The following is a 27,777-nucleotide window of genomic DNA, read 5'->3' on the forward strand; positions in this document are numbered from 1 at the left end:
GCTGGTTGGGCCAAAAGAGCAAAGGAATTTATATAGTGACAGGTGGGAGAAGATAAGATGATTTAGGAGGGTAACTTATCTGCCACATCAATTCAATGTAGCCAATGGGGGTTTGAGATTTTGATTTCCTTAGTATATTTTAACAATATTTGTATTGGTTTAGAAGGGGAAGATATTTTGGGATGGGGCTCCACTTCCTTTAGTTATGGGCTGCTTTAGCAGAGGATTGAAAGGGATAAGGTACATGGAATGCAGGCTTTGGCAGCCTATGGCCAAATAATTACTACAACCTTTTCATTTTGTGAATCAAACATCTATCTTTTTTGCTTATTTGGGAACTATGGATATTTTGATTTTATTTTGATCATTTTTCAATTTGAGAAAACTATACAATTTGATTGTAGATTCAGGCCTGATTTTGATTCTGGTTTGAACTTGAATCGAGTCATAATTCGATTTGAGAAAACTATATCATTTTTCCTTAAAAACATTTTGAATGTTACATAGTAGATTGAGCCTGTAGGGCATAAACTTAGAAGAAAAGGGCCTTCTAAATCTCGCTTGGCTTCATTTTGTAACTCATTCAAGAAAACACATAACTAGCATTGCATGATTAATTGGAACACAAACACCAGTCTTCTGTTATTTGCTTGTATACAACAAACTTCAAAATTTTCTACAGAATTTTGGATTGGGGAAGAAAAGGAAATAAAAATAATATGAATCGAATATGAAATACGATCTATCGCCTATATAGAACCCTTAAGAACATGAAATGGAACTCAAAAAACCAGACAGTGAAGTAATCAAATCGATATCATAGAGTTCATGTAGTCACATATTACTGCAATAACTTGAAGTCCTGGTTTTCTTTTTCAGGCATTGCTTATTTGTAAGTTCCCATGCCGACACCGGCCTCTCGGCCGCCACCGTATGGCTGGAAACTGTTCTCCCTAGCATTTGAGTAGCAAATGTAGTAGAACTTATTGACTATGGCTGTTAAGAAAATGAAGGCTGCCCCTGCACCAAACACTCCTTTCCTCAATGTTTCACAAGACGGAGGCAGTTCACTGAAAATTGTCCGATATTTGGTGTGGTACGCGTTCTGGACCGATCCGGCCAGCAGGTATATCTCGGCTATTAGGAAAAACAACCTGTCATACAGGCAATTCAGAGAATATGTGAAACATTCAAATCTGCAAATTTGAGCATAATAGAGACTAAAACCAGAATTTGAGCTAAGGTGGTGACATACCAGCAAACAATGAAAAGGATGACTGCCCATGCCCTAGAACCAGTAGGGTTCAAAGCCTTTCCACAGCAGAAGCATTGGGTGGCTACCGTTATAAGGGCTTGGCTAGCCATAAGGAACAAAAATGCACCAACACCATAGCCAGTGGCTATGTCCGAGTCATATACACAATAGTTGTAATTAATTTCATTGTCCCGCACAATCCTGGCCTGCAACAAAAGATGTATACCATAATGATATAAGCTTCAAAAACACCAACTTCATGCATAGAACCCTAAACCCAGAAAACTAAATCAACATTTTCCACCGTTTTCAAGCAGAAAATCCCACTTTCTTTCATTTTTCCAGCAAAAAAGAAAGTAGCAAACTTTGAACAAATCCAGCAAAAACAAAATGCATTAAAGAAAGTGAAGGGGAACTCACGGTGCTTCTTCTTTGCTCAGCTGCAACAGCTAAACCAAAAGCGATAAGATCAAGAACGAAGACTGCAATCAAAAGAAGCTTAGAAGCCATGGATGAACACAATGGGGAGCTTCTTTTGTTTCTCTTTGCTTTGCTTTTTCTCTCTGAACTCCCCCAGTCTAAATATACAAAAAATCACTAGCAGGACAGAACAAGCCAGGCAAATTGATTAAAAATGAAGAAAAAAATTGTGTTTTTCCCCCTATTGAAGGGGATGATGCTTAATGGGAAAGTGAAGGTAGTTGGAAGGGGACATTAAGGTGGCTTCATGAAAGGGAACACATACCCGCCATTGTTAACTGCCTTTTGGAAGCCTTGTGCGTGCAACATTTCGTAGCATGACGTACCAACATCTTCAGCCTGTTTAGCGCTCTTTGTGTATGCAGCTTGATATCGCTTAAACAAGGTCTTGAGTTTGACTCTTGTGTATGCAGAGAATCCCATCGAAAGACCCAACCATCAAAACCAAGTGTATGACGCGGGTTGGTCTAGAATAAAATCTCCTATGATTCCATCTATGTATGCTAAATACATATAGACAAGTCTACTAGATATCTTTATCATAGTGATAATTAAATATTATCATTCTAGCAGTTGAAATATTTACATTAATCAAACAAATAAAGTAGTTGATTAGCAAGGTATACAAAAGGAGCATGAAAGCCTACAAAAAATAGTAATGCTTTTACTTCCATTCGAATCATTCCAAACTCTGAACATATATAACGAGAACATTTACAAAAATATCTATTAATGATTGTTTATATTAATTAATTATTTTCTTAGCATTCTACATTAATTTCATTTTGCTATATAAGCTAGTAATTTAATTAAAACAATTCTACATAATTTTCGGAAATTCTGTCCAAAAAAGTAGCTAATTTCAATCTGACCCGTCTCCAACAGTTATAAATATGTTAGAAATTTAAGGAATTAGTGGAAGTTTAATTAAAGCAGAATTATTTTTCAGTTAAACACCTAAAACGAATCAAACACTAACCCTTCTTCTCGATATATATATATGTACACACGCTTCTTGATAAAAAAAAATTTAAGCTTTTTGGGTTGGCAACAATGGAGGCAGTGTTGGACATTGAAGGTGAAACCCAGGCTAAAGATGTGTTCAATGGCAAACCCTTTTTGAAGATTACAAATCAACCTGTTGCTTTGAAGGTATGCTTGTTTGTTTCACCATTTTTATTGAACCAATAGGGGGAAAATCCATTGAATTTGATGCTAACTAGGCTTTGTTTGATTGTTTTACAGTTCATAGATGTGGTCTATACAATCAAGGTACAAAAGTAGGTAAGGTGTTTGGAAAAAGTTTGGTTTCCGGAGATAATGATACAGTGATCTTAAATGGGGTCAGTGGGATGGTTCGACCAGGGGAAATGTTATCCATGCTTGGTCCCTCGGGCAGTGGCAAAACGACACTATTGACGGCATTGGGAGGCCGCCTTGGGGGCCACCTCAAAGGGTCCATAACATACAAAGGCAATCCTTTCGGCAATTTGATGAAGCGAAAAACCGGATTCGTCACTCAAGACGATGTTCTTTACCCTCATTTAACGGTGACCGAAACGCTCGTCTTCACCGCTCTCCTTCGATTGCCTAATAGCCTCACCAAACAAGACAAGATCATGCATGCCGAAGCAGTGATCGATCAACTCGGACTAGTCAAGTGCAAACATAGCATCGTTGGTAATACGTTCTTGAGAGGTGTTTCGGGTGGGGAACGAAAAAGGGTTAGCATTGGTCAAGAAATGCTCATAAACCCGAGCTTGTTTGTCGACGCTGTTGGACCTTGCTAAAGGTGGAAGAACGACTGTGTTAACGATACGCCAACCTTCGAGTAGGCTATTTTATATGTTTCATAAGATTTTGCTGCTATGTGAAGGCAAGCCATTGTATTTTGGACAAGGATCGGCTTCCATGGATTATTTTTCCAGCATTGGATATGCCCCATCAGTCGCCATGAACCCCTTCGGATTTCCTTCTGGATCTTGCAAATGGTATGTTTTAATCTTAATTGTGCATTGATATTTTTCAACAACAATTTAATCTTTGCACGAATCTATGCTTAATTGGCTTGGGAAATGTTAGGTATGCTGATAGCTTATATATCAAGGGTAATCGAGACCGTGGACGGAAGCCAGAGAAGGCAGAGTTTGGGAAGCGGAATTTCAGATCTAGTAATTTATTCTTAATGATTTGATATGATGGATATTGAGCTTAAGTACTAAAAAAATAGACTAAAACAAATTAAAACTGATAGTTTATATACTAAATGCGTAATTTACCCTAAAGAAAAATAAGTGGACAGACCTTAAAAAATCTAGTTGATGGGGTAATCAATAACCGGCTTAAAACATTGAACATCGAGAAGAAAAGATTTGAAACGATGTCCAAACATTTTACACGTTTATAAAATGTGTTGAGATAAAAAAAAAGTTAAAAAATTAACAATTAATTCTAACAATTTTTTAATTAATTTGAAGTAAGTACAAGACAATATATGTTTAAAGATAAACTCTCAACTTTTCGACATTGAACACTCATACTCCTAACATCTATGATGCTCGAACTTAGGTCATTAAAGAATAACAACAATTTCATTTCCACGGAGACCATTTAGTTTGTATATGCAATAAACATAAAGATGAATAACGATAATATATCTATTAATAGAATTTAAAAACTCCACTCATGAGCGGGGAGAATAAAATTTGATTCAACTCAAAAAAAATCATTTCTTTTAAGTTCGAGTTATTTAATTTAATTTCAATTAGTGAGTCCGTCAAGATCGATCTCAAATTTTATCAAATTTAAAAAAATAATCAAATTTCATAGTTTTGTGATTTAGCTCATGATTTCTTTCTTTATTCAATTCTTCCTTCGTTTTAAGTTTATTTTGATCAAATTTAAACCACATGCTCATAAACCTTTGAAGAATACATACTAAGCTATAATTTCTCTTTTTGAAAATAAATTTCCCTTTTTATTACTTAATGCTTTAACTTTGTATGATTTCCTCATTTCTTCAATTTCTCTTTTATTTTTAAGTGTATTTATTACTAAATTTGAATCACGTGCTCCAATGCTACTATAGAATACTTATGTAACTTCAATTTTTATTTTAACAAAAATATCATTTTTACAATTTAGTCCCTCAACTTTTTATTTTATTCAATTTGACCCTTCAATTGTATTTTTTTATAATTTTTTTCTTCTCATCAATTCCTTAACTCCTTTATACTCATACCAATACTTTTTTCCTAAAAAATCTCTTCTTTAAAAATAATATTATAAATATATTTTATACTTCTATATTATTTATTAAATAACATTACAAATCTTGTGCATGTGAAAATGAATACGAAGAAATAGATATATGTATATCTTATACTTGAATTCTATAAAGTTAAACTTGAAATCAGATAAAATTTAAATCATAAAGTAAGATTCATCAACTTGATTAGCTCAAAATTTTTTTATTCATCAAATATTCTCTGTGCTAGTGATATATAAAATAATAATTTAATTGATAACTTTGAAATTTATTATTAAAAGGTGTAGACCTAATTTCCATGTTGGTTGTCATCATTTGAGCACACAAACTTTAGATGCCAGTTCAATTTATACCCATTGCTCTCATTTAACACCAAATGTCAGCACTAACCAAGCGATTTCGGTAGTAACGAAATTATTATTATCCTTAGAGGTTACGGGTTCAAGAATAAAAAATACCAAAAATATAAGCGTTCAATATCAAATTATTAAGAGTTGTCTTTAAACAAATAGTACCTTGTACTTACCTCATTTTAATAAAAAAAATAGATGTCACTTTTTTATATGAGCTAAACCTCCTCTATATGTCCCTTTGACCCATCAAACACTTCAAAACTTTATGACATGCCCTTTCTCCTTCACTACAAGCCTCCACTTGTACAACTTTTTTTTTTTTGAAAGGGACCAAAAATCCAAAAAGGACAATTTAGAATGAATCAATCACAATCTTGGGAGTTGAAATGTATTACATAAATCCCTAATCCTATATGGTATGATTGATTTAAAAGTTGGGTGGAACCATTGCAATTTGACAAGCATCTAAATACATTGAATAATAAAGAGAAAAGCTAAGAAGAATCTACTTCTTTTGAAAACCACTGAATTGTTTTTTTAAGTGCTACTCAAAATGGTCCAACCCATGTAATTGTCACGGGGCTAGACTGCTGCTAGCAAGCTCGTGCGGAGTTTAGCTCGGTCATGGGCTTGCGGTCCGTGACATAATGCATTAAAACTTGTAAGCCATCACATAGAAGTTATTGAGTGAAAGAAAACCCTAATTCAAATAAACAAGAAGAAACCTTGAGAAAAAAGGGTCAAGTAAACGTGTCATGAAATGATATAGCTGCTAGTTTTTCTGTATCATCGTTCTCTGAACTTTATATTCGTCACAAAGATTCTAGCCTAACTCCCACATTTGCATGCAATAGCTGGCTAATACTTGAAATTTTAATAACTTAAAACGAGATAAATTATGTGTTTAGTATTTAAACTATCAGTTTTGATATGTTTTAGTACGTAAACTTTTAATTTTTTTTAAAATCATATCTGAAGTTTAGTTTTCGTTTCATTTTTGTACCATGTTCAAAATTTAACGTATTGTTTAGAAAAAAAATGAAAGTTTAGTTACTAAAACGGATCAAAACTGATAACTTGTGTATTAAAAGCGTTAAGTTTTTAACGACGGGTACTAAAATGAAACAAAAACTAAACGTTAGATATAGTTTTAAGAAATTAAAAGTTTAGGTACTAAAATGGATAATTTAGGTACTAAATGCGTACTTTAGCCTTTAAAATATTAAATGTAGTATAAAACTAAACGTTAGGTATAATTTTAAACAAATTGTTGTTCTTCCTTGAGGACCCAGGTTCGAGCACCATAGATGTTAGGGGTGTGAGCGTTAAATGTCGAAAGGTTGAAAATTATCTTTGAACAGATACTAATTTGTACTTACTCCAGATTAATGAAAAATAATAGTTTAAAAGCGATTTTTATGTATTATGATAGTAAATATTATAAATATATAAAAGTATAAAATATCAGTAAGTATTGATCGTAAATCACAGTAATTTTTTAAAGCGAGATTTTGAATTTAAATTTTAGAAATAATATTATTACGGATGATAATAAAAAAAAAGATTCAATATTAAGAGGGTCAAAAGGTTTAGGGACCAAATAAGTATTTCAATAAAAAATTTGAAGAGAAAACTTAATTTAGTTAATATTCAAAATATTAAAGGCCTAAGAACAAATACACCAAAAAATAAAATTCTGTTAACATTTCGTTTCTTTTCCTAATATTTAGATTTATTAATTTATAGTACGAATCAAATAATCTTAAAAATTAAAAAATTAATTATTATTTTTAGAAGTTTAAAGTTTAAATATGTTATTAAAAATAGATATTTAAATATTTATTATTAAATAATTTAAAATATTTTAAAGAAATGTCATCTTATTATCTTATAATAACATTTTAAATTAATAAAAGATTATTATTTTGCAATTATAGTTTATGAAAATTTCAGCTACAACCTTTTGGGCATATGGATCCAATGGAAAACAAAATGGACAAAGGACACGTGTCTCAAGGATTGACGACTCACTTTTGTAGGTTTTTGGTGATGGTTCACGCACCATTTGGGTCGGATAAGGTCGGCCGCATGATTAAGCCACGTGGCAGTCATTTAATGGTGATAAAAATAAAGACGCATACTCTCGCTTTCAACACTATCCGTTTCTTCTATTTAAATGCCTTCCAATCCCAATTACCCAGAAATAAGAAGAAAGAACCAATTTTTCTATTTAAATTTCCTGTTTGGTTGTCGAGAAAATGGGAGTGCCGGAAACTGACCCATTGGCGCAACTGAGCTTGCCACCAGGATTCCGGTTCTATCCAACGGATGAAGAGCTTTTGGTGCAATATTTATGCAGGAAAGTTGCAGGGCATCATTTTTCTCTGCAAATCATTGGTGAAATCGATTTATACAAATTTGATCCTTGGGTTTTACCCAGTAGGTTAAATCGAATCCATCCCCCCTTTGTCTACTTATTGTTAAACGTTTATTCGTTGGCTAACCAAAAATATATATTGTTTTGCTTAGGTAAAGCTATATTCGGTGAAAAAGAATGGTATTTTTTCAGTCCAAGAGACCGGAAGTATCCGAACGGATCACGACCCAACAGAGTCGCCGGTTCGGGGTATTGGAAAGCTACCGGAACTGATAAAGTTATCATGAGTGATGACCGGAAAGTTGGTATAAAGAAAGCTCTGGTCTTTTACATCGGAAAAGCACCTAAAGGGACTAAAACGAATTGGATCATGCATGAATATAGACTCCTGGGGACTTCCCGTAAACACGGTAGCTCCAAGGTAATATATTTTTAATTATGTGTAAAATAATATAATGGCTTGAAGAATTATTGTTTACTTATGTGTTTTTTTATTATTTTGTAGTTGGATGATTGGGTTTTATGTAGAATATACAAGAAGAAGTCAAGTGCTCAAAAATCATTTTCAAGTTCAACTGTTCCGAGCAAAGAGCATAGCTACAATGGCTCATCATCGTCTTCTTCCTCCCATATCGACGACATGCTTGAGTCATTCCCCGACTTAGACGATCGTTTCTTTTCTCTGCCACCAGTGAGCTCATTGAAAACGCTTCAGAATGATAAGAAAACGGGGTTCCACAACCTGGGTTGTGGGAATCTAGATTGGACGAGTCTTGCGGGGCTCAGCTCGGTGCCGGAGTTGGTTCCCAGTGGACAAACCCAGACTCAGGGGATTCCGAGTTATGGAGATAATGACCTGTATGTCCCGACGATTCGGCCTACATTAAGCCAGATGGATATGTCAACGAGTAAAGTTGGTGGCTCGGTCGAAGAGGAAGTACAGAGTGGACTCAGAACTCAGCGAGTTGATAACTCTGTGCTTTTTCAACATAACATTAGAGGGCTGATGACCCAGAACTTCTCTAACTCAGTCGACCGACATGGATTCCGGTACCCGACTCAGTGGAGTGGGTTTGGTTTTAGGCAATAAATAATAGATAAAAAAACAATGGTATAGAATACGAGAGGAATTTCAAAATTTTGTGTAATGGTAACAAAAATGAAAATCTGAAGAAACTGACGAGTTGGTTTATTTAATTGAGTTAATAGTTAATAATATTTTATTTATTTATTTATCATTATTTTACAATATATGTCTGAGATTTATAATATTTTTATTAGTAATATTATTTTTAAAATTTAATTTTTTATTAATTTAAAGTGATTATAAAATAATATATATTTAAAGATTTTCAATCATTGAATAATTAATGCTCAAATACTCTTATATGTTTAATTCCGATAACTCTAAAGATAATAATAATTCTTTAATGACTTAGATCGCTTGACTTAGAATATCACATGTCGTACTCAGAAGTCTTTTTTATATTTAAAAAGCAGTTCAAATCCATTTCAGTAAATAAAATCCAAGTAACGGTAAAATGTTGATATAACGATCAGAAAAGTTTATGCGGTAAATATACAGGGATATTAACATCCGAAAGAAAAATATTAGTAATACACATACATAAGTGGTAGCAAAACACTTGTCATCAAAATATAACAAATAAGATGTATAAAAATATACAGTGATACAAAACAGAGAATAGTCGATCCTCCTGATGCAAGTTTACTAGGCTATTGTCGAGTAATATCTGAAAAGTTAAAAGAATCGACGAATGAGCCAAAAGCCTAGTGTGCTCCTTACGGTGTATAAAAGCATACAAGTAAAATACTTCGGTAAAAGTTACATATAAAATAGGTTTTGAAAACATGAACACTACCTCATCCGAACACCAGAATGTGTAGGTTCCCCTGAACCGTACACCCACCTGTAGACCCGGTAAGGACCTTATACTAATAGTATAAGGGCCTGCGGTAAAGACTTACCTTGTGCACAAAGCAAGAGGAGTTTGCGGTAAGGTCTTACAAGTCATAAACTAAACCTAAGATACTTCCTCCAATCATACCCCTAATGATAATAAATGTGCATGTATTTGAGTAAAATCAATAATTTAATCTATTAAATATTAAAAAAATGCCATATATCATAACCAAATACAAAAATATGGTAACCATAGATCAAGCTAGAAGCATTCAGTAACTTAGATATCATGCGGTCGGAATATAAAATCAAAATTTTTAAATAGTTTAGACATATAGTTTTAAACAGTAATGTAACATCAATAGGAACACAATTGTACCAATCTGAGAAGTCTGGGACAGTAACCTGCTCTCAGGTTTGTCTATCCCGATCAGCAGCAGTGCTAGATCCTATGAATCATAATAACTGAATCAGAATCCTAATAAAGTAAGTAATAAAATTTAATCAAACAATTTATGGAAACCTACGAGTAGCTCTCGAAATACATGGACCAAACTGATCTACCGGGAGGGAATCACTTGATCTAGCCGACCCTCGAACAGGGGACTCACGAGTACCTTCATGAAAATATAAACTCAAATCAATTCTATAATCAAATCCCAGATAAATAAGTAGAAATGCTAAAAATACTAAGCATTTTCAGTTTAACGGACTCGATTTGGGCCTTTCGGGGTCAGAATTTGGCGAAATGGACACAATATCGGACTAAGAACATTGAAAAATGTCAAGAGAGAGGTTTTCAAAAAAGTTAACGATGACGGTTCGATTTGGCGTAACTCGGCTCGATTTGGGTCGATTTAGTTGGGCTAGTTTAGTTTGGGGTTTGGGCTAGATGAGTCGAATACAAGATAGGTAGCGGGTCGGATACGGGTTACGTTAACACGCTTTCAGACGATCCACCAGGTGGTGGACGATCCCCACATGCAGCGACGATGTGTGAGGGCGTGTGCAGTTGCGTTTAGCGATTGGAAAAGTTCTAAAAATTTTGAAAAATTATTTTAAAGTATTTTAGGGCGTTTACCTCAATCGGTTCACAACGATGAATGACAGAGAGCTCGATTACGCTTTGCTGAAAACTTGAAGTTGCTCACCCCTTTACACATCGACTACGGAGACAACACACTGACCACCGCTAGATTCGGGACTATGCACTGAACACAAAGGTGAGGACGGTGTTGAAAACGGAGTAGCGATCGACAATGAATCAATGGTTGAAGTATTTTTTGGCTAAAACTTGGGGAGGAGATAGAAAGAGATGCTTTTGGGTTTCCAAAAATGGAAACTTGTAGTAAAAGGGGTTTATACACAACAAAAATGGTGTAATTACACTATAAGTCTTCCAAGTTTTGGAATTTTCTAATTTTGACCAAAATTCAATTTAATCCTTGAAATTAAAATTAAGAAAAATTGAAGTCATAATTTGGAGTGTGACATATCTTTTATTATATTTTAATTTGATATAATTTTATAAAAATATTAATGTAAGTTTTAATAATTTTTACATATTTTCATATTTTGATAATTAATATTTTAATAATGAAATTGTTAAATTTTATGTTATATTCATTATAGATTATACATGTTAAATTTTAAGTGAATTAAAAATATTTAATTAATTAATTTATATAAAATATTAATCGAATTTAATGTTATATATATTTCGATTGTAACAGCCATAAATGATTATACAAAAGTGTTTCGTGTGATCTTTGGTTAGTACTTCGCTTTTAGTCTAGGACATTGAGTTTTTATATTTAATTTTCAATGATAAAAAAATATCGTTATCTTTAAAAAATTTAAATTTGAGTAATTGTACTTACAGAATTTGTATATGTTATTAATAGATTAAGAACATTATAAACATATAATACCTTATAATCACCTCACTATAAAATAAATGTCATAAACCCATAATGATCCAAAAATTTTAAATTAATTTAATTAAAATCATCTTACTTAAAATTAACCTAATTCATCCGATTAATATATTATTGCAATAGATGACTGAGATTAACTTATTGTAATCTTAACGAATATTTATTTATTTTTCACTTATTCAACTGTGATAAATCTAAATAAAATCAAAAGAGTTTTATATTGTTTAATAGGATCTTAATCCTTATCCCAAATATAAATATATATATTTTTAATGATATTAAAAATTATGATGTCTTATATCGATATTTTATTATTTTGAAAAAATTTAAAAATAAAAATAAAAAACTAATATTGATATTGATATTAATATAGTATTATTTAACTCAGTCTAAAATATGAAAAATTGAAATTCGCAAGCAGCCAATAGAAACAAGAAAGCAAAAGTAAAATCAAATTGGAATTCTGTTTCTAAACTTTTCTTCTTATGTTTTGGTGGTCTCTATCTTTAAATATGATTTATCGCTTTCTCATTCAATATTTCTTTTTTTTTAGAGGAAAAAAATAGCCAAGAAACCCTTCACACTAAATATTGAGTTCTCACCTTTAAAATATGCAAGAAAAAATATTAAAAAAAATATTTTTCCACTTTATTTTATAAAATTTCTTGTTAATTTTAAAAAATTATTTATTTTAAAGACTTTTGAAAATTCAATTATCTCATAAATATATATTTTTTAACAGTATGAGATGATTACAAAATAATATATATTTATATTTTTTTTAGTCATTGATAGCGTACACGTACCTAGAGACGCAACTGTTTGTGTTCAAAACTTACAACAATATTCCTTTTCATCACTAGAGTCGCTTGATGAGTTCGCGTAATTATGAATCTTTTATAGAATACATAGGTTCATTGCATGAAATAAATGTTCCTAAACATCTTATGTCTCTATTATTCCCTTTCCAATGAAAAGAAAATAAGATAAATTGGATATGGGGATAGGCTCTTCAATCACTTTCAACAATTGGTGGAATAAATAAAATAATTTATGCATGACCATTTACATACTGAATTCATTTAAAATGTGGAAAGATGAAAGACACATTCCATTTGCATTTTGAATTCTCTATTATTTTCTCCCATGTTGTTCAATTATTTAATTTCCATTTGTATAATTCTCTTTTGTATCTTTTCAATTTTTTTAATTAAATTACACAACACGAATTTATTGAAAATATTAACAGAATTACTGATAGTTGGATAATCAAAATAGAACAAAGATGATAATCGTATATTAAGCGTATAGTTTACTTAAAGTGATAACCGGATACTAAACGTATAGTTTATCCTTTTATTAAAAAAGTTGTCTCACAAATTTATAGGGAAATCATAACTATCCTATTGGACATGTATAAAATTTTCTGATTGCATCACCTTTGCTAAAACAAGTTTATTTTGAGTTTCTGAACTCGAATTGAGGTCTTTTAAGATGCATTGAAAGTCTAACTAATATTCGATTGTATCGTAAGAAGAAACATTGAGTTAGAAATACTCAGATCTCATCCAAAAATTCATAATCAAAAGATTAATTTATTGATTTTTTAATGAGAAAGATTAACTTATTGTCGTAACGTTTATTTTTCGAAACGAAAACGGTTTTTATTTTAAAGGGGTGTAAAATTTGATTTATTTTAAAAGTCGAATAAAATTTAAATTAGAGCTACCATTGACCTTTGGGTTAGGTAGACTGAATACCTAAAAATATTTTTAAAATAATTTAAATAAATATTAAAATCATTCTTAAAACAAGATTTGATCTCCGTTTACTAGAAATTCATTTTTAAGGGGTCGAAAATCAATTACGCGCAGAGAATGGTAAGCACCCCCATAATGCCCAAAATTGATGGCTAATCGCTTATACATCATTGTGGCAGTGGAATTAAAAATGTTAAACTCAAAAATTATTTCATGATTTATTTTATTTTTGTTAATTAATTTGTTTCGAACCTCAAAGAATATTCTCGATTCTGAGAATAGATCACGATATTTGCATGTCCTCCATCGGGAAAGATATCCCATCTATCTCTTCCCTATACGGGAATATTCCTTCGTTATTAATTTAGGATCTTAGGTTAACCATGAAATAGAATAGAAATTAACTGATTAAAGCATCATATAAAAAATAAACACATATGAGGTTTCTATTAAAAGTATAATTATTGCCTTAATTATTTATTTATTTATTATTTTTTAGACGTACACGATTATTTTCAAGTTCGCTATCGTTCGAACGTCGCATTGAATCGTACTACCTCAATAGGTCACACCTTTCATGTCCATTCTACAAGATGAGGTCTTGAAAATTAGTACGAGTGTGTAAAAATTAACAATTTTAGTCACTTTTCAATCTAAACTATTCCAATAATTTAATTAGAGCACCTAGGGTCACTTTAATACCTAAAATAAATTAAAATAAGCATGGATGCTAAATAAAAAAATCAATAAACTAAATTAGAACTAAGCTAAAACTACAAGGGTTTATTAGTAAATAGTTTCAATGATAATTAAACTATAATGGCTAGAGTAAATACTTAATAATATTTGAAGGACCTAAAGCACAAATATTGCACTATCTATCATATAATAGGTCAAGGACCCAAATAAAGTAAACACAAAGTAGAAGGACCAATTTGGGCATTCGATCGAAGCATAATAAAGCATGAATGGAGACTGAAATATAAACATAATGAAATTTAAAATACAAATTAAAATAAATAAAAATTCATTACAGTGACCAAAATATAAAATTACAAGATACGAGGGTTGCATGAACGATTCTCCTATGTTCCCAAAATGCAACACTCTCCCCCCCCCCCCAAAATGACATTGTTTCGGATTGGGTATGAATGCCCAAAACATGGTCGAAAATGGCCTTTTCATCTCATTTTATCTTTTTCATTTTTTCTAAATCGGGGAATCCCATTTCTCTATGTTCTCTCTTCTCCCTCCCTCGTCGGAGAGGCCGAAAGCCTTTGACCGCCGCTTCCCGGAGCATTTTGCTGCCGTTAACGGCGGTCAAAGTTCAAATACTTACCCCACTACTCGTCCTAGATCAGATCTGAGTTTATGTTAAAACCCTAGTTTAAGGAAAATCTGGACCGTTGGATCAGATCTGATCCAACGACTGATGTGGCTTGATAGATGAGGGAAAAAGGTTAAACCCTAGTTTGATTGGGTTGTGAAAATGGGCCACTGTTTTTGTGTTTTCATTTCAATTGGGTCGTAAAATTTTATTTGATAGTAATAATTAATTTTTTTGGTTGGTTAATATTATCAACAATAATAATAATAAATAAATAACGGTGATTACACCTATTAATTTTTTAAATCAGATGCTATTTTGTAACTTATCGTAATCGAAATATCAAAAAATATTATATGATAAAAAGACTATTATTGCATTTTATTAAAATAATAATAACTCCATACAGATATTTGAAAATGGAGAATAGAAACAGATATTTGGTGGCTGTCATATTCTAGCGGACTCAATGTATGCTCTCTATTTTGATGATTTTCTTTAATTATCTTTGGCAATTTACTTAATCCGTGGAAGAGCTTAAAAAGAAATTGCGCGATTATAAAACAAATGGCAGGTTTTAATTTTGGATAAACTACACTAGATACCACCGAACTTTATGCGTTGTATCATTTACATTCTTGAATTTTCAATTTTATCAATTACAACACTAAACTTTGATTTTCGTCTCAATTATACTACTGGGCCATTAAATCGTTAACAACTAGATTGAATGATGTCATTTTGGTGAGGTGTCTATGTCGAAAGCAGTCAGTCACGTCATCGTGTCATTAACTATTTAATGGTTTTAATGTATAGTTGAAACGAAAATTAAAGTTCAGTTATATAATTGGTAACATTGAAAATTCAATGGTATAAACGATACAACGCCTAAAGTTCAGTTGTATCTGATGTAGTTTACCCTTGAATTTTCACTGTCAAAAATTCCTAATAAGGTAGAGCAAAGCCTGACCCTTGATGCTCCCATGCTTGTCTTTATTGAGCTTTATTCGTTTAAGCCACACCCTATATTTTGTTCATCCATAGCTTTCAAAAATTACAATGAAATCCTTTTTCTTCTTTAGTAATGAATTTGAAAGGCTTGATTTGGTCACCGTGATTGCAAGCTTCTACTCGTCACCTTAAAGATTGAATTTGATAGGATGGAGTAAAGCACGTTTAAATTGATCTAATCAGTTAAATTAATAATGCTTACACACCCTACAGAAATAATTTTCTTAATCGATTAATAATGCTTACACACCCTACAGAAATAAGTACTCGAACTCGAGATTTCTAGGAAGAATAACATTCTCGTTATGATTGAAGTCGCTTGATGAATTCAAATTATAATGATATCAATTAATAATTATGAATTTTGTTCACTTTTGTTCTAATTTTCTTCACTTTTAATCATAACTTTTTTATAAAAAATTGTATTGGTCACGTACATTATTAATTTGTTTCATTTTAATCACTATAACATTAATTCGGGTTAGTTTAAAGATGTGGGGAAGAAAACTTAGACAAAAAGATATAGTTGCTCAGGAAATAAGATGACAAAAAGATCCCATAAACGATCTTAGTGATAAAAGGGGTGTTGTTTTCTTAAAAATTTTGAGTTCGAACAGATAAATAAAGTTCTCGATAAATAATCACCCAGACTAATAAAAAATAGACTCACTCTCTTCTCTTCTCTTACCTAAAATCTAGATTTAATGCCTCTATCGCTTTCAGCCGCCATCAATGTTGTCTCTAGCATTGCCCTATGATCTTACAATTTCTATTCTTGTTTTCTTTTGCTTTTGTAATGTAGTTTGTTTGGGTCTGAGTGGATGGATTTGATGTAGGGAAACCGATAACACTATGGGAAAATAATTTAGTGGGAACATATCTTGTTGACTTGTATGCCACTAAATGGATTCTTGGTGGATGCAGTGCTACTTCTGAGTAGTTGCTCCAAGATGGAAGTGTTGGAATTAAGTAGTTGCAGTCTCGTTTTTGGTTACATTTTATTTATCGTAATTACGAACATAACAAGTATTATTACAGCCATTGCAATATTGCAATCAAAATTTGTGCTAAAGGGAACACTAATGGTAGTGATATACAGAGTATGGTTAAACCATCAATAAATTTAGTGAACATGGTATCAATATAAAGTTTAAAAAATCTAGTTGAGGTGGCCTCCTCTATATCAAGTGATATCGTTACTAGTGAAAGCATCTTGACTAAATCAAGTAAAATAAGATTTTTTGATGAGCAAGAAAATCTCGAGCATAACTGTTTAGCGAAAAAGAAAAAAATAATTTTGTGGGTATAACGAATTTGAAAAATAGAAGAGAGTCCAACTCGCCACAAGGATAAATAACAAAAAATATATAATTATCATTGATGATTGGGATCGTGTTATACAAGACGTTATTTGTGGTGATATAGTTGTGAGAAAAGTTATGTAACACTCCGAATTTTACTATTTAAATCTAATCGATTGAATTAGTCGAATCTGAGGATCCAAAATAAGGACACACCGACTAGATAACAAAAATACTAACATGACAAACAATATCAAATCAAATCTTAAAAATAGAGAAAAAAATACTATAGAAACAAAAAAAAAACATCCTCTATTTTTCATAAGAAAAAAAAGAACAAAGATTTATTAAAATAAAAATAACACATAAATTCAAATATCTAAAAAAAATATACATATATTGAATAGGGATAGAGAAAAAAAAAGGAAACAACAAGGATTATGAAAACTTATTGATGATGTTCAATTGACTACAGACCAACATCATCACCTTTATGAACAACTAAAAAGAAAAGGACCTTAACAAGAAAAGAACTAGAAAGATAGCCGCGCCCCAAACCCTAAAAGTAAGTGTACTATATATTTAGTTATTAAATCAGCAGGTCGATTATATTTTGATTATTAAATAAAAATTTTGATCAATTAGGTTATTAATGTTTCTAGAGGTTATGGGTTCGAGCACCATCAGTTGTAGTAGGGTGATTGGTCGTTCATTGTCAAATGACTGAGAGTGTTTAGAATATATACTACTTTATAATCACTTTATCTTATTCAAAAATAATGTTTCATTTTGATGCCAATCAAATTGCTTGTAGATAAAAATTTAATGAAAACGATAGTGTCACTTAGTGTAATAATAATTTTAGTCTGAATTTATATATTTTATCAATTTGATCATAATTTAAAATAAATCATCATCATCCTCATTGTATCATAGGAAGACAATGATGAGCATAAACCATCGTACAATAAAAGAAATATTAATATTTGAATCCATCAAGCTACATCAGTGATTAAGGGGAATATTATTTTTCCTAGAGATATCATGTTAGAATAGTTGTGTTTGTATAGTGTATACATGTTATTAAGAGTTAAAAAAGAGATCCGGTTGTGGTGGTTAATGCGGGGATATTGTCTCTTGCCGATGAAGAAATGGAGTACAATAAGTGACACTTGATGGGGCCTTTTGTTCATCATTAAACCAACATTTTGACCCCATCCTGCCATAGTTCCATACCCTAGCTTTTGAGATTTTGGGGACATATATCTTGCTTTTGGCCATTAGAAACTATTGAAAATTAAAATACGTTTTGATTCTCCACCTAGTGTAGGGTTTTAGGAGTGTTCAAAAGGGCAATTAACCCTCTCCCATGATTTCACCACCATTCATAGAATTGGACCCTCAACCATGCATGCCCGATTAGCTTCCGGTGGATGTAGGCCCGTAAACAAAACCATAATGAATGTATGTTCATGTTTGTTCGTTAACTTTAATCGAACAAACGAACGGAATTTCTTATTCATGTTCGTTCATTAAGAAATTTAGGTTGTCCATGTTTGTTCTTTAAAATAATAAATGAATAAACGTAAACAAACACAAACAAACGAACACAAACGAACGTAAATAAACATAAATGAATAAATATAAAATTAATTGATATATATTTGAGAAGAGATTTTTTATTTCTAAATAATTTTAGGATTTATGTTTTCTTTAATTTATTTGAGTATTTTTATTTCAGTTTAAAATTAATTGGTTTTTAAAATATTAATGGGTTTAAGATTAAATTGATTAAGTCTTAATATTTCAAACGATTCTGGAGATTGGGTTAAATATAAACGAACGAACATAAATAAATATAAACAAACGGATTACCGAATATTCACGAACATAAATGAACGAACAATCCCATTTAATAAATAATTCTCACCGAATGGTTAACGGACAATTCACTAGAGTTTTAACTATAGTCATTTTAATCCATGAACACAAAGATCAACTGACATAATTTTTTTAATTTTTTTATAGTTTAAGTATTATTTTATACTTTTAACAATTTAATTTCGTTATTTAATATTCCTAACATAAAATTATGTGTTCGGTTTGAAAAAATCCTTCATTAACCATTGATGTTTGATGGATGGTGCACATGGTAGAAATTTTTAAGCATATTGTTGATGGTGGGTTGTGGCTTGGCTCCCACATCCCACTCGTGTTAGTCCCTTCCACATTTGGGAATTACACGTTTTTATCCCTCATTCGACCCTAACCTCCTCTTCAAAACCCAAATATTTACAAATTCGGTTCATCTCGACTTGGACTTCAAACAACTTTCTTCTTGGGATTGATTCAACAAACTTCAAATTAAATAATAAAATTACTCTTAATTTTCTTATAATTTATAAAATATAAACTATAAAATTATATTGAATCAAAATTTAGACTTACGTATATAGTTAAATTATACTACGAAACGAAAATATTAGTACTAACTGGATAAAAATAAAATTAATAAATAAAGAACCGAATAACCGCTTCTTGATATAAATATTATCTCGACTATGATCAAGTCAAAAGGGGAGGAAAGGGTGACCCTTTAAATGCCCTTCCAAAGGGATTTTCCTTTTTATCGTGGGATAACATGCTCTTACTCCCTTTGAACATTGCCAATAATATGAGTAGTTCTGAGTTCTGACGTACCCTTCCAAACGAATTTTTTTAATGTTATAGTTAGTTGGATTAGATATTTTGATTGAAACACCTTTTAAGTCTCTATTCATTTTAAAATTGTGTAAATTGATCCCTCTTGAAAAAAGAAGAGTAATTTATTTAATGTATATATTTTTTTTATTAATCTAGGGTGATTACAAGTGGTTGTATATGTTCTAAAGATTCTCAATCATTTGATACTGAACGCTCAAACATCATGCAACCATTAGTGTTTAAACCCAAGACTTCTAAAGATAACAATTATAGATTTAATCACGGAGATCGCTTGATTCGTGTTATTCAATGTATATTTTAAAAGGGAATAAATATAAAAATCGATTATACGGTCGATATTTTATGCCAATACTTGACATGTATACGTCCAAACATAATTGGATAAATTTTAAATAAAATAAAATAACAATAAATAATAAATGATTTATAATATTAATATCAACCGAATTAATACCAATTTTTTTTACTTTAATATTAATATTAGCCGAATTAATGCCAATTTTTTTACTTTAATTAAATAATTTGATTGAAGATGAAAATTTGTCACTGAACCCATATTTTGCAGCCTTTGATTATCACATGAAAGTACTAGGCAACCACTGCAAGTCTTTTGTCAACCTGGTGTGCATGGATTAGCTAATTAAACATGGTTTTGGCAGCAATTTGGAATGACTAATCTACCCCTGAAACCGCCACGTGGTTTTGTCGGTATTAGGTGGATTAAAGGGTAACAGCTGCCGAAGTGTGATGAAATAATCCCTGGCCCACACCATTCCAATTCTTGTCTTCTTCTCTATTGCCCTTCATTTAAATTAGCAGCCTCTCAAAACCAAAAATTCCATTCAATATCATATCTTCTTCTCCAAAATATTTCAGGATTTCGAGGCAAAACTTGTCGATTTCATATCTGAATTCTTACATATACGTAGACTTGAAGGGTGCAGCGATGGATAGCACCGACTCGTCGAGTGGCTCGCGGCAGCCTAACCTGCCACCGGGGTTCAGGTTCCACCCACGGACGAGGAACTGGTGGTTCACTATCTCAAGAAAAAGGCTAGCTCTGATCCTCTGCCTGTTTCAATTATTGCAGAGGTTGATTTATACAAATTTGATCCATGGGAATTGCCAGGTAAAAACCCACTCTTTGTATGCAAAATTTGATTAAAGTTGGTGTCTTGGAGTGTATATATATATAGATATGCAGGAGTATGAATGATGGTTAATGGTGTTTGGATTTTCCAGAAAAGGCGACGTTTGGTGAGCAAGAATGGTACTTCTTTAGTCCAAGAGACCGGAAGTATCCGAACGGAGTCCGGCCTAACAGGGCGGCCACTTCGGGTTATTGGAAGGCTACCGGAACCGATAAGCCGGTATTGACTGCCGGTGGGACTCAAAAGGTTGGTGTGAAGAAGGCACTGGTTTTCTATGGAGGGAAGCCCCCTAAGGGGATTAAAACTAGTTGGATTATGCATGAATATAGGCTGGCTGATAATAAGAGTAACAACAGATCACCTGGATATGAATTTGGCAACAAGAAAAACTCATTAAGGGTAATCACTTTTTGTTTTGTTTGATTGTTTGAAAACAAACTTTTTTGCTAATTAGATTTCCTTTTTGTTTCGAATAGCTTGATGATTGGGTGCTATGTCGAATCTACAAGAAAAACAACATGCAGAGACCACTGGACCATGATAAGGATGACTCCATCGATGACGTGCTTGGTCCAATACATCCTTCAATACCAATTGGTACCCAAAATAATACCAAGTTTCAGTTCTCAACAAAGGGTACAAGCTTTGGCACATTGCTTGAACATCAGGAGCATAGCCTGTTGGATGGAATGCTGGGGAGTGTTGATGGGATCAACAATCGTTCGATGTCTATGGTTAATCCACTCAGAAGGAGTCTACCCCTACCATCACCTTTTTGGACCGACGAAACCGAAACCGAGCCATCGACAAGCAAGACAAGCAAGAGATTCCATGGGGAAAGTCATGATGGAAGCTTGGAGAAGATGGATGGAAATGGTTCAATTGCCACTCTGCTTAGCCAGCTACCACAAAGTGCTCCAATGCAACAGCAACAACAACAACAAATAATGATGGGGTCGATGGGAGACGAGATTTATCGGCCTCCATTTCAACTTCCAGGACTCAACTGGTACTCATAATTCAGTTCCAGGTAGGCAGTACCCCATAGATATACTATTTATACCTTAAAGAAAAGTTCAAAAAATCAAACTTATCAAAATAGTAGCTTGGAAGTTGTCGGTATCATGTAACATAGTTTTTGATACTATTTCCAAATAGTGATGAAGCATTTGGATTGGGATAAAGAATGATATTTTGATTCTTAGGGATGTGAGTGGAAAGCACTTCATTAGATGAACCAGGCCTGAATGTTTCTTTCAGGGTATTTGCTGCAAAATTTCATCTATTGGAGGTCATAGATGTATAGGAAAAATCAATTTTATAATATATATAGATAGATATTTTCTTTTAATATACAACTTATTGAAATCTTGTATGGAAATACTTGCTGTTGTAGAACTTTTATAAATATTGATGAAGCACAATTAATAATATATTGGTTATGTCATGTCTATACCAAACTCTGTTTCATTTCATATATATATATATATATATATATATATATATATATTCAGATTCAGATCATGGTTTGCATTTGAAGACACGGTTCTTTTTCATGGTTGCTCTCCATAAACCCTAGAGGGTAAAAGCTTAGGATTTCATTCTCTTTCAGCCAATTTTGTCCTCCTCCTCTTCTTTACAAATTGCTAGGTTTATTACCAGTTATCTTTTAAAAACAACGGTATTGACTAATACAATTTAATATTACTTTTTGTCACACCCAAAAATTCTTGAGTTTTATTAAGTATTAATTTAATTAATTTTAAGGGACAAATTTGTTAGATTGTAAATATTTCAGAATATTTCTCGAATATTCAGAAAGTTCAGGTACTCAGCCTTGTATTTTCTCCTTTTTATTATGCATAGAAAAAAATTAATGAAAATGTGGCTAAAGGGTCTCAAACACCTGTTCGTTAATATAGCCAGCCATCACCGTACCGTTAGGTTGGTCACTATTAATTTTAATCGCTAAAGGCTCGGGTTATAATACCCAAATACCCTAACCCGAATCCTAGTCACCGCCTCCCTTCGTCGATTACTCGCCATCTGACCACCTTTGGAGCGCACCATCACCCTCATTCAACTCGCCATCGACCGGAGACCAAAAACCCTCTAGTCCCTCACCGGAATTCGTCGTCGATCGTCGTGGGAAGCTCGCCAAAGCGTCGTCGAAAGCCTTTCCCCCGTCGTCTCGGCCATCGGCTCGCCTCACCGCCATCGTAGCTGGACTCACCGTCCCCTTGCGCTCAAAACCCAACCGACGAGTCACCATGTCTTTGATAACCATTTTGGGTAAGTTCCGATTGTATTTCAGTTATTTTGACATGGTTTTTGGTTGATTTTTGGTTAAATCTTGGTTGTAAATGGTGTTTTGATGCTCTCGAAGTATTTGGTTGTTGCCCCTGACCCCGTCGCCACGTGCACGTGGGGCTTTCTCCCGGTGTTGAAACCTCCTAGAACCTGTTCGAGTCCTCGAACCGGGATGAGTTAACTCGGATCAAATCAAGTCAACCCGAATTGGTCTGACCCATTGACTGCTGACCTGGATGATTGACCGTTAACCAAACCGTTGACTTTGACATTGACCCGTTAACTGTTGACTTTGAACGAAAAGTTAACTTTTTTAAAAAAAAAAATCATATTTTATGTTTTTCGACGTTCTGGGTCCGAATCCAAAGTCTGTTTCGCCAAATTCAAACCCAATAAGTTGTTTTTCGATTTTTTCTCCCAATTCTATACTAAGTTTCACGTTTAAGTTTTGTTTCTGACGTAATCTGTTTTGTTATGTATCCGAGACTTTTTGGGACGTCGAATTTAAGTTCAATGGAGACCAAATAGAGTTTAATTGGTCGATTGGTGTGGATTGAAAATCGAGGTAATACTTTACTACTTTTTGAATGTTTTATCGTACTCGTTGATAATTGATAACTCCATGAATGAAAATGATCGGTCTCGTGCTTATTGAGGATTTTTGAAACTAATACTGAATATGGTATAAAGGCGGTAAATTGAATGACTCAATGGACTAGTTAAGGAACTAGAAGATTAACGAGAAATAATTTCAAGTTCAGTGGTTAATTGGTAATTCAAGTAATCTATGAATCTGTAAACTCTAAATTCTTCTGTAAAATGGTTAAATACCGAAAATAATTGAAAAATAAATTATGAAGATACTCCTAATAGGTAAAATTAGGAAAATACCCTTATGATGTAAAAAGACAAGAATTGTGCCCAAAGTGGAAAATAACCCTGGAAATCCTAAGTAAATGCCTGAAGCTTGACCAACCATGGTATCAGTTACGTCTGAATGGTTCAAAATAGTTGAATTATATGAAGACAGAATCGAAAGAGAATGATTAGAATAGCCTAGAGTACTGAAATGACCCAAATACCCTAATGATATGGTTTAAGGAAATGTTTGTAGACAAGTTTTAAAAGTATCAGTGAAGCATTAAATATTTTAACGACCCCTAAAGGTTATGGAGACGACCCAAGTACGTCGGTCATCTTGGAGACTGTTGCAATACATAAATAAAACAAATATCATCGGAATACGTACAGTTTCTCAAAATCTATTCAACGATGGTTCTGAAGATGATCAGTTCGACTAGTGTTGTCAATATTGAAGTGTGAATATTCTTGAAGTGGTTGACATGTATCATAGTGTTGAGATTTGTTCAACTCGAGTTGATCCAATATCCTGATAAATCAACATGAATCTTTAATACCGTAAATCATTGTTTCACCCCTGATGGCCTAAATAATGTAATTACTCAGATTATATTTGAAATCTTAATTTATTCTGATGTAAAGGTTTCTAAATACCTTTCTGATATACCTGAAATCCTAAATGGTCCTGAAGCATCAATTTATGAATATATGTTTAGACCTGTTAGCAATTAAACCCTTTTAATAGGGATCTCGATCATTAAATCCAATCAATTTTGCGTTATTTTTAAACTTGTATTTTATTTATAAATTGTTTTATAATTTTACATGTTTTAAGAAAAAAATAATTTATTCTGAATTTTTACTGTAAGTTACTCCAGTGACTCTAATATAACACTTTGGATATAATCGAGTCACTCGCATCGATTTGGGGCGTTACACTTTTCCTATTCAATTTATTTACTGAATCTCAACTAAAATAATATTATTGACTAATAATATAATTAAATAATAATCATTAGCAATTCTAGTAACGAACACCCAAGAATTCGTTGATGAGAGCCTACGTATATAGGTCCATACTACTATTTTAAAATTTTTATTATTATTTCAATCATTGTGACATATATATCAATCAAATAAAATAATATATACGAATATAAAAAATATACAAAATAATACTATACACATATACGTATATAAAAAATATACAAAATAATACTATACATATATACGTATAATATAGATGGATAATGAACGTGTGATTTTTCAAGGTAAAGTAATATACATATATACGTATTGATATTTTAAATAAAGAAAAATAAAGTATTTATTTTTTAATATATATATTAATTTGTTTGTATAGATATTTTTTAAATTTTCATTTTTTTTCACGTTGTGGTTTTTTCTTTTCCCTCCCCTTTTAACTTGACAAAGATGGCTGATCTTTTAGACAATGAAAGGTAACAATTTTAAAATGTTATAGTATATAACTAATTTTATTTTATTTCCTTTTTCAAATAAGATGAAAAATGGTCTAATTAAGAGATAATAACTTATTGCCCAACCTTTGAGGGTGTTCATGTAAAAGAGTAATATGAAAAATGCTTAAGGGACATAATTGCTTCTGCAATAGACATAATTTATTATTTTCGCACTTATCGTATTTTCATATTAATTTAACCTTTAAATTTATTTAATTGCACCATTCTATACTCAATCCCTAACTTAAAAACCCTAAATTATAAATCTTGAGTTGTGATTTGGTGCTTAGGGTTTATAGTTCAGAGGCTATGGCGTTATGGTTTAGGATTTAAGGTTTTTCCTTTTTCAAATAAGATGAAAATATGGTCTAATTAAGAGATAATAACTTATTGCCCAAGCTTTGAGGGTGTTCATGTTAAAGAGTAATATGAAAAATGCTTAAGGGACATAATTGCTTCTTCAATAGACATAATTTATTATTTTCGTACTTATCGTATTTTCATATTAATTTAACTTTTAAATTTGTTTAATTGTTCCATTCTATACTCAATTCCTAACTTAAAAACCCTAAATTATAAATCTTGAGTTGTGATTTAGTGTTTAGGGTTTATAGTTCAGAGGCTATGGCGTTATGGTTTAGGATTTAAGGTTTTTCCTTTTTCAAATAAGGTGAAAATATGGTCTAATTAAGAGATAATAACTCATTGCCCAAGCTTTGAGGGTGTTCATGTTAAAGAGTAATATGAAAAATGCTTAAGGGACATAATTACTTATGTAATGGACATAATTTATTATTTTCGCACTTATCGTATTTTCATATTAATTTAACCTTTAAATTTGTTTAATTGCATCATTCTATACTCAATCCCTAACTTAAAAACCCTAAATTATAAATCTTGAGTTGTGATTTGGTGTTTAGGGTTTATAGTTCAAAGGCCATGGTGTTATGGTTTAGGGTTTAGGGTTTAGGGTTTTAAGTTAGGGGTAGTGTATAGAATAATGCAATTGAGCAACTTCGAGGGCTAAATTAATGTGAAAATACGATAGGGGCAAAAGTGATAAATTGAGTCTACTGCAAGAGCAAAAATTACCCCTTTGCCTATGAAAAATAAATCTAAATGCTTTAGCCAATTCGTAAAAGACGCGAATTCATTAAGCGATCCTAGTGGTAAAAGGGAGTGTTGTTTTTCATAGATATTTCGAGTTCGAGCAACTGCGTCAATAACTTGTGTCTATCCATTATTAATTGGCTAAAAGATTGTTTAAAAACAGATCAATTTTAAAAATAACCGTAGAAAATAAAGACAGAATAGTCAGAGATATATGAATTTGGATGTCATTATCTTTTCATTAGATTGATAAGGCATAACAAAGTATACTCCAAGTCATAAAATTTGTCACCAAAAGGACACCTCACAAATTAAATGAACTTTCTTAGTTTCTCTTTTGGCTCAAAGAGAATATGGGACCGTTTCACTATCATCAAATGGAATCATTATCTTAAAACCACACAAATTAAAAGCCCTTTAATTGCATTCCTTTCTAAGGTAAGCGTACAGAACAACTTTATTAAATTTCATATTCATTAGTGAGTAATTTTGGAATGCATATTGGAGAACCGATGAAATGGGTTATCATCTTAATTTGTGGACAACGCTATCACATAATTAAAACCCTATAAATCTTCTTTAAATATATAGATTTTAGGGTAAACTAGGTATTCAGTCACCCAACTAATCTCGTAGTTCTGTTTTGGTCGTCCCGACTATTTTCCTTTCAAAGTCATACTGAAAGTTACGTTTTGATTTCGTTTTGGTCGACCGCTGTTAAAAACTTAACAGTGATGTTGATGTGTCATCATAAGGTAAGATCATGCTAAAAGTTACGTAGTTCTGTTTTGGTCATCCCGACTATTTTTTTTCAAAGTCATACTAAAAGTTACGTTTTGATTTCGTTTTAGTCAACCGACGTTAAAAACTTGACAGTGATGGACATCATCTTTGAAAAAGTAAAAAAAAAAATTGTCATGTCGGTACTTATGTTTATTTTTTAATGGTTGGAGATCAAAACATAATTTTAGTTATGATTTTGAATAAAAATAGTTAGGTGACTAAAACATAAGCACGATAATAATTGGATGACTAAATACATAATTTATCCTAAATTTTAAATCGAAAAGGTGCCTTTAACTTGTAAACTCGTTCGAGTAACTAAGATTTCACTCATAAAAGACGTTTGTCTTTGCAAAAGAAAAAA

The 27,777-nt window shown here is 32.0% G+C and overlaps 2 protein-coding genes and 1 pseudogene across 4 annotated transcripts; 2 read left to right on the forward strand and 1 right to left on the reverse strand.

The window, feature by feature from the left end:
• Nucleotides 1-579: 579 nt before the first annotated feature.
• On the reverse strand, nt 580-1,862 carry LOC120205180. The gene is made up of 3 exons (XM_039205097.1): nt 1,676-1,862; nt 1,256-1,461; nt 580-1,154 (listed from the first exon to the last, which is right to left on the reverse strand). The coding sequence occupies exons 1-3, from the start codon at nt 1,763-1,765 to the stop codon at nt 887-889; spliced, it is 564 nt and encodes a 187-aa protein (XP_039061028.1). The 5' UTR covers nt 1,766-1,862; the 3' UTR covers nt 580-886.
• A 5,710-nt stretch (nt 1,863-7,572) lies between these two features.
• On the forward strand, nt 7,573-8,971 carry LOC120205181 (NAC domain-containing protein 72-like). Of its 3 annotated transcripts, none has more exons than XM_039205099.1 (3): nt 7,573-7,795; nt 7,886-8,154; nt 8,239-8,971. In XM_039205099.1, exons 1-3 carry the CDS (start codon nt 7,615-7,617, stop codon nt 8,821-8,823), a joined length of 1,035 nt encoding a protein of 344 aa, XP_039061030.1. In that variant the 5' UTR covers nt 7,573-7,614; the 3' UTR covers nt 8,824-8,971. The 3 variants fall into 3 exon arrangements, with proteins under 3 accessions (XP_039061030.1, XP_039061029.1, XP_039061031.1); XM_039205100.1 differs by having other exon boundaries at nt 7,594-7,799; XM_039205098.1 differs by having other exon boundaries at nt 7,573-8,154.
• An 11,595-nt stretch (nt 8,972-20,566) lies between these two features.
• Nucleotides 20,567-22,202, forward strand: LOC120205248 (annotated as a pseudogene).
• Nucleotides 22,203-27,777: the final 5,575 nt, after the last annotated feature.

The sequence above is a fragment of the Hibiscus syriacus genome, unplaced genomic scaffold (genome assembly GCF_006381635.1).
Source record: "Hibiscus syriacus cultivar Baekdansim isolate YM2019G1 unplaced genomic scaffold, ASM638163v2 tig00012370_pilon, whole genome shotgun sequence".
In the NCBI taxonomy this organism is placed as follows: domain Eukaryota; kingdom Viridiplantae; phylum Streptophyta; class Magnoliopsida; order Malvales; family Malvaceae; genus Hibiscus; species Hibiscus syriacus.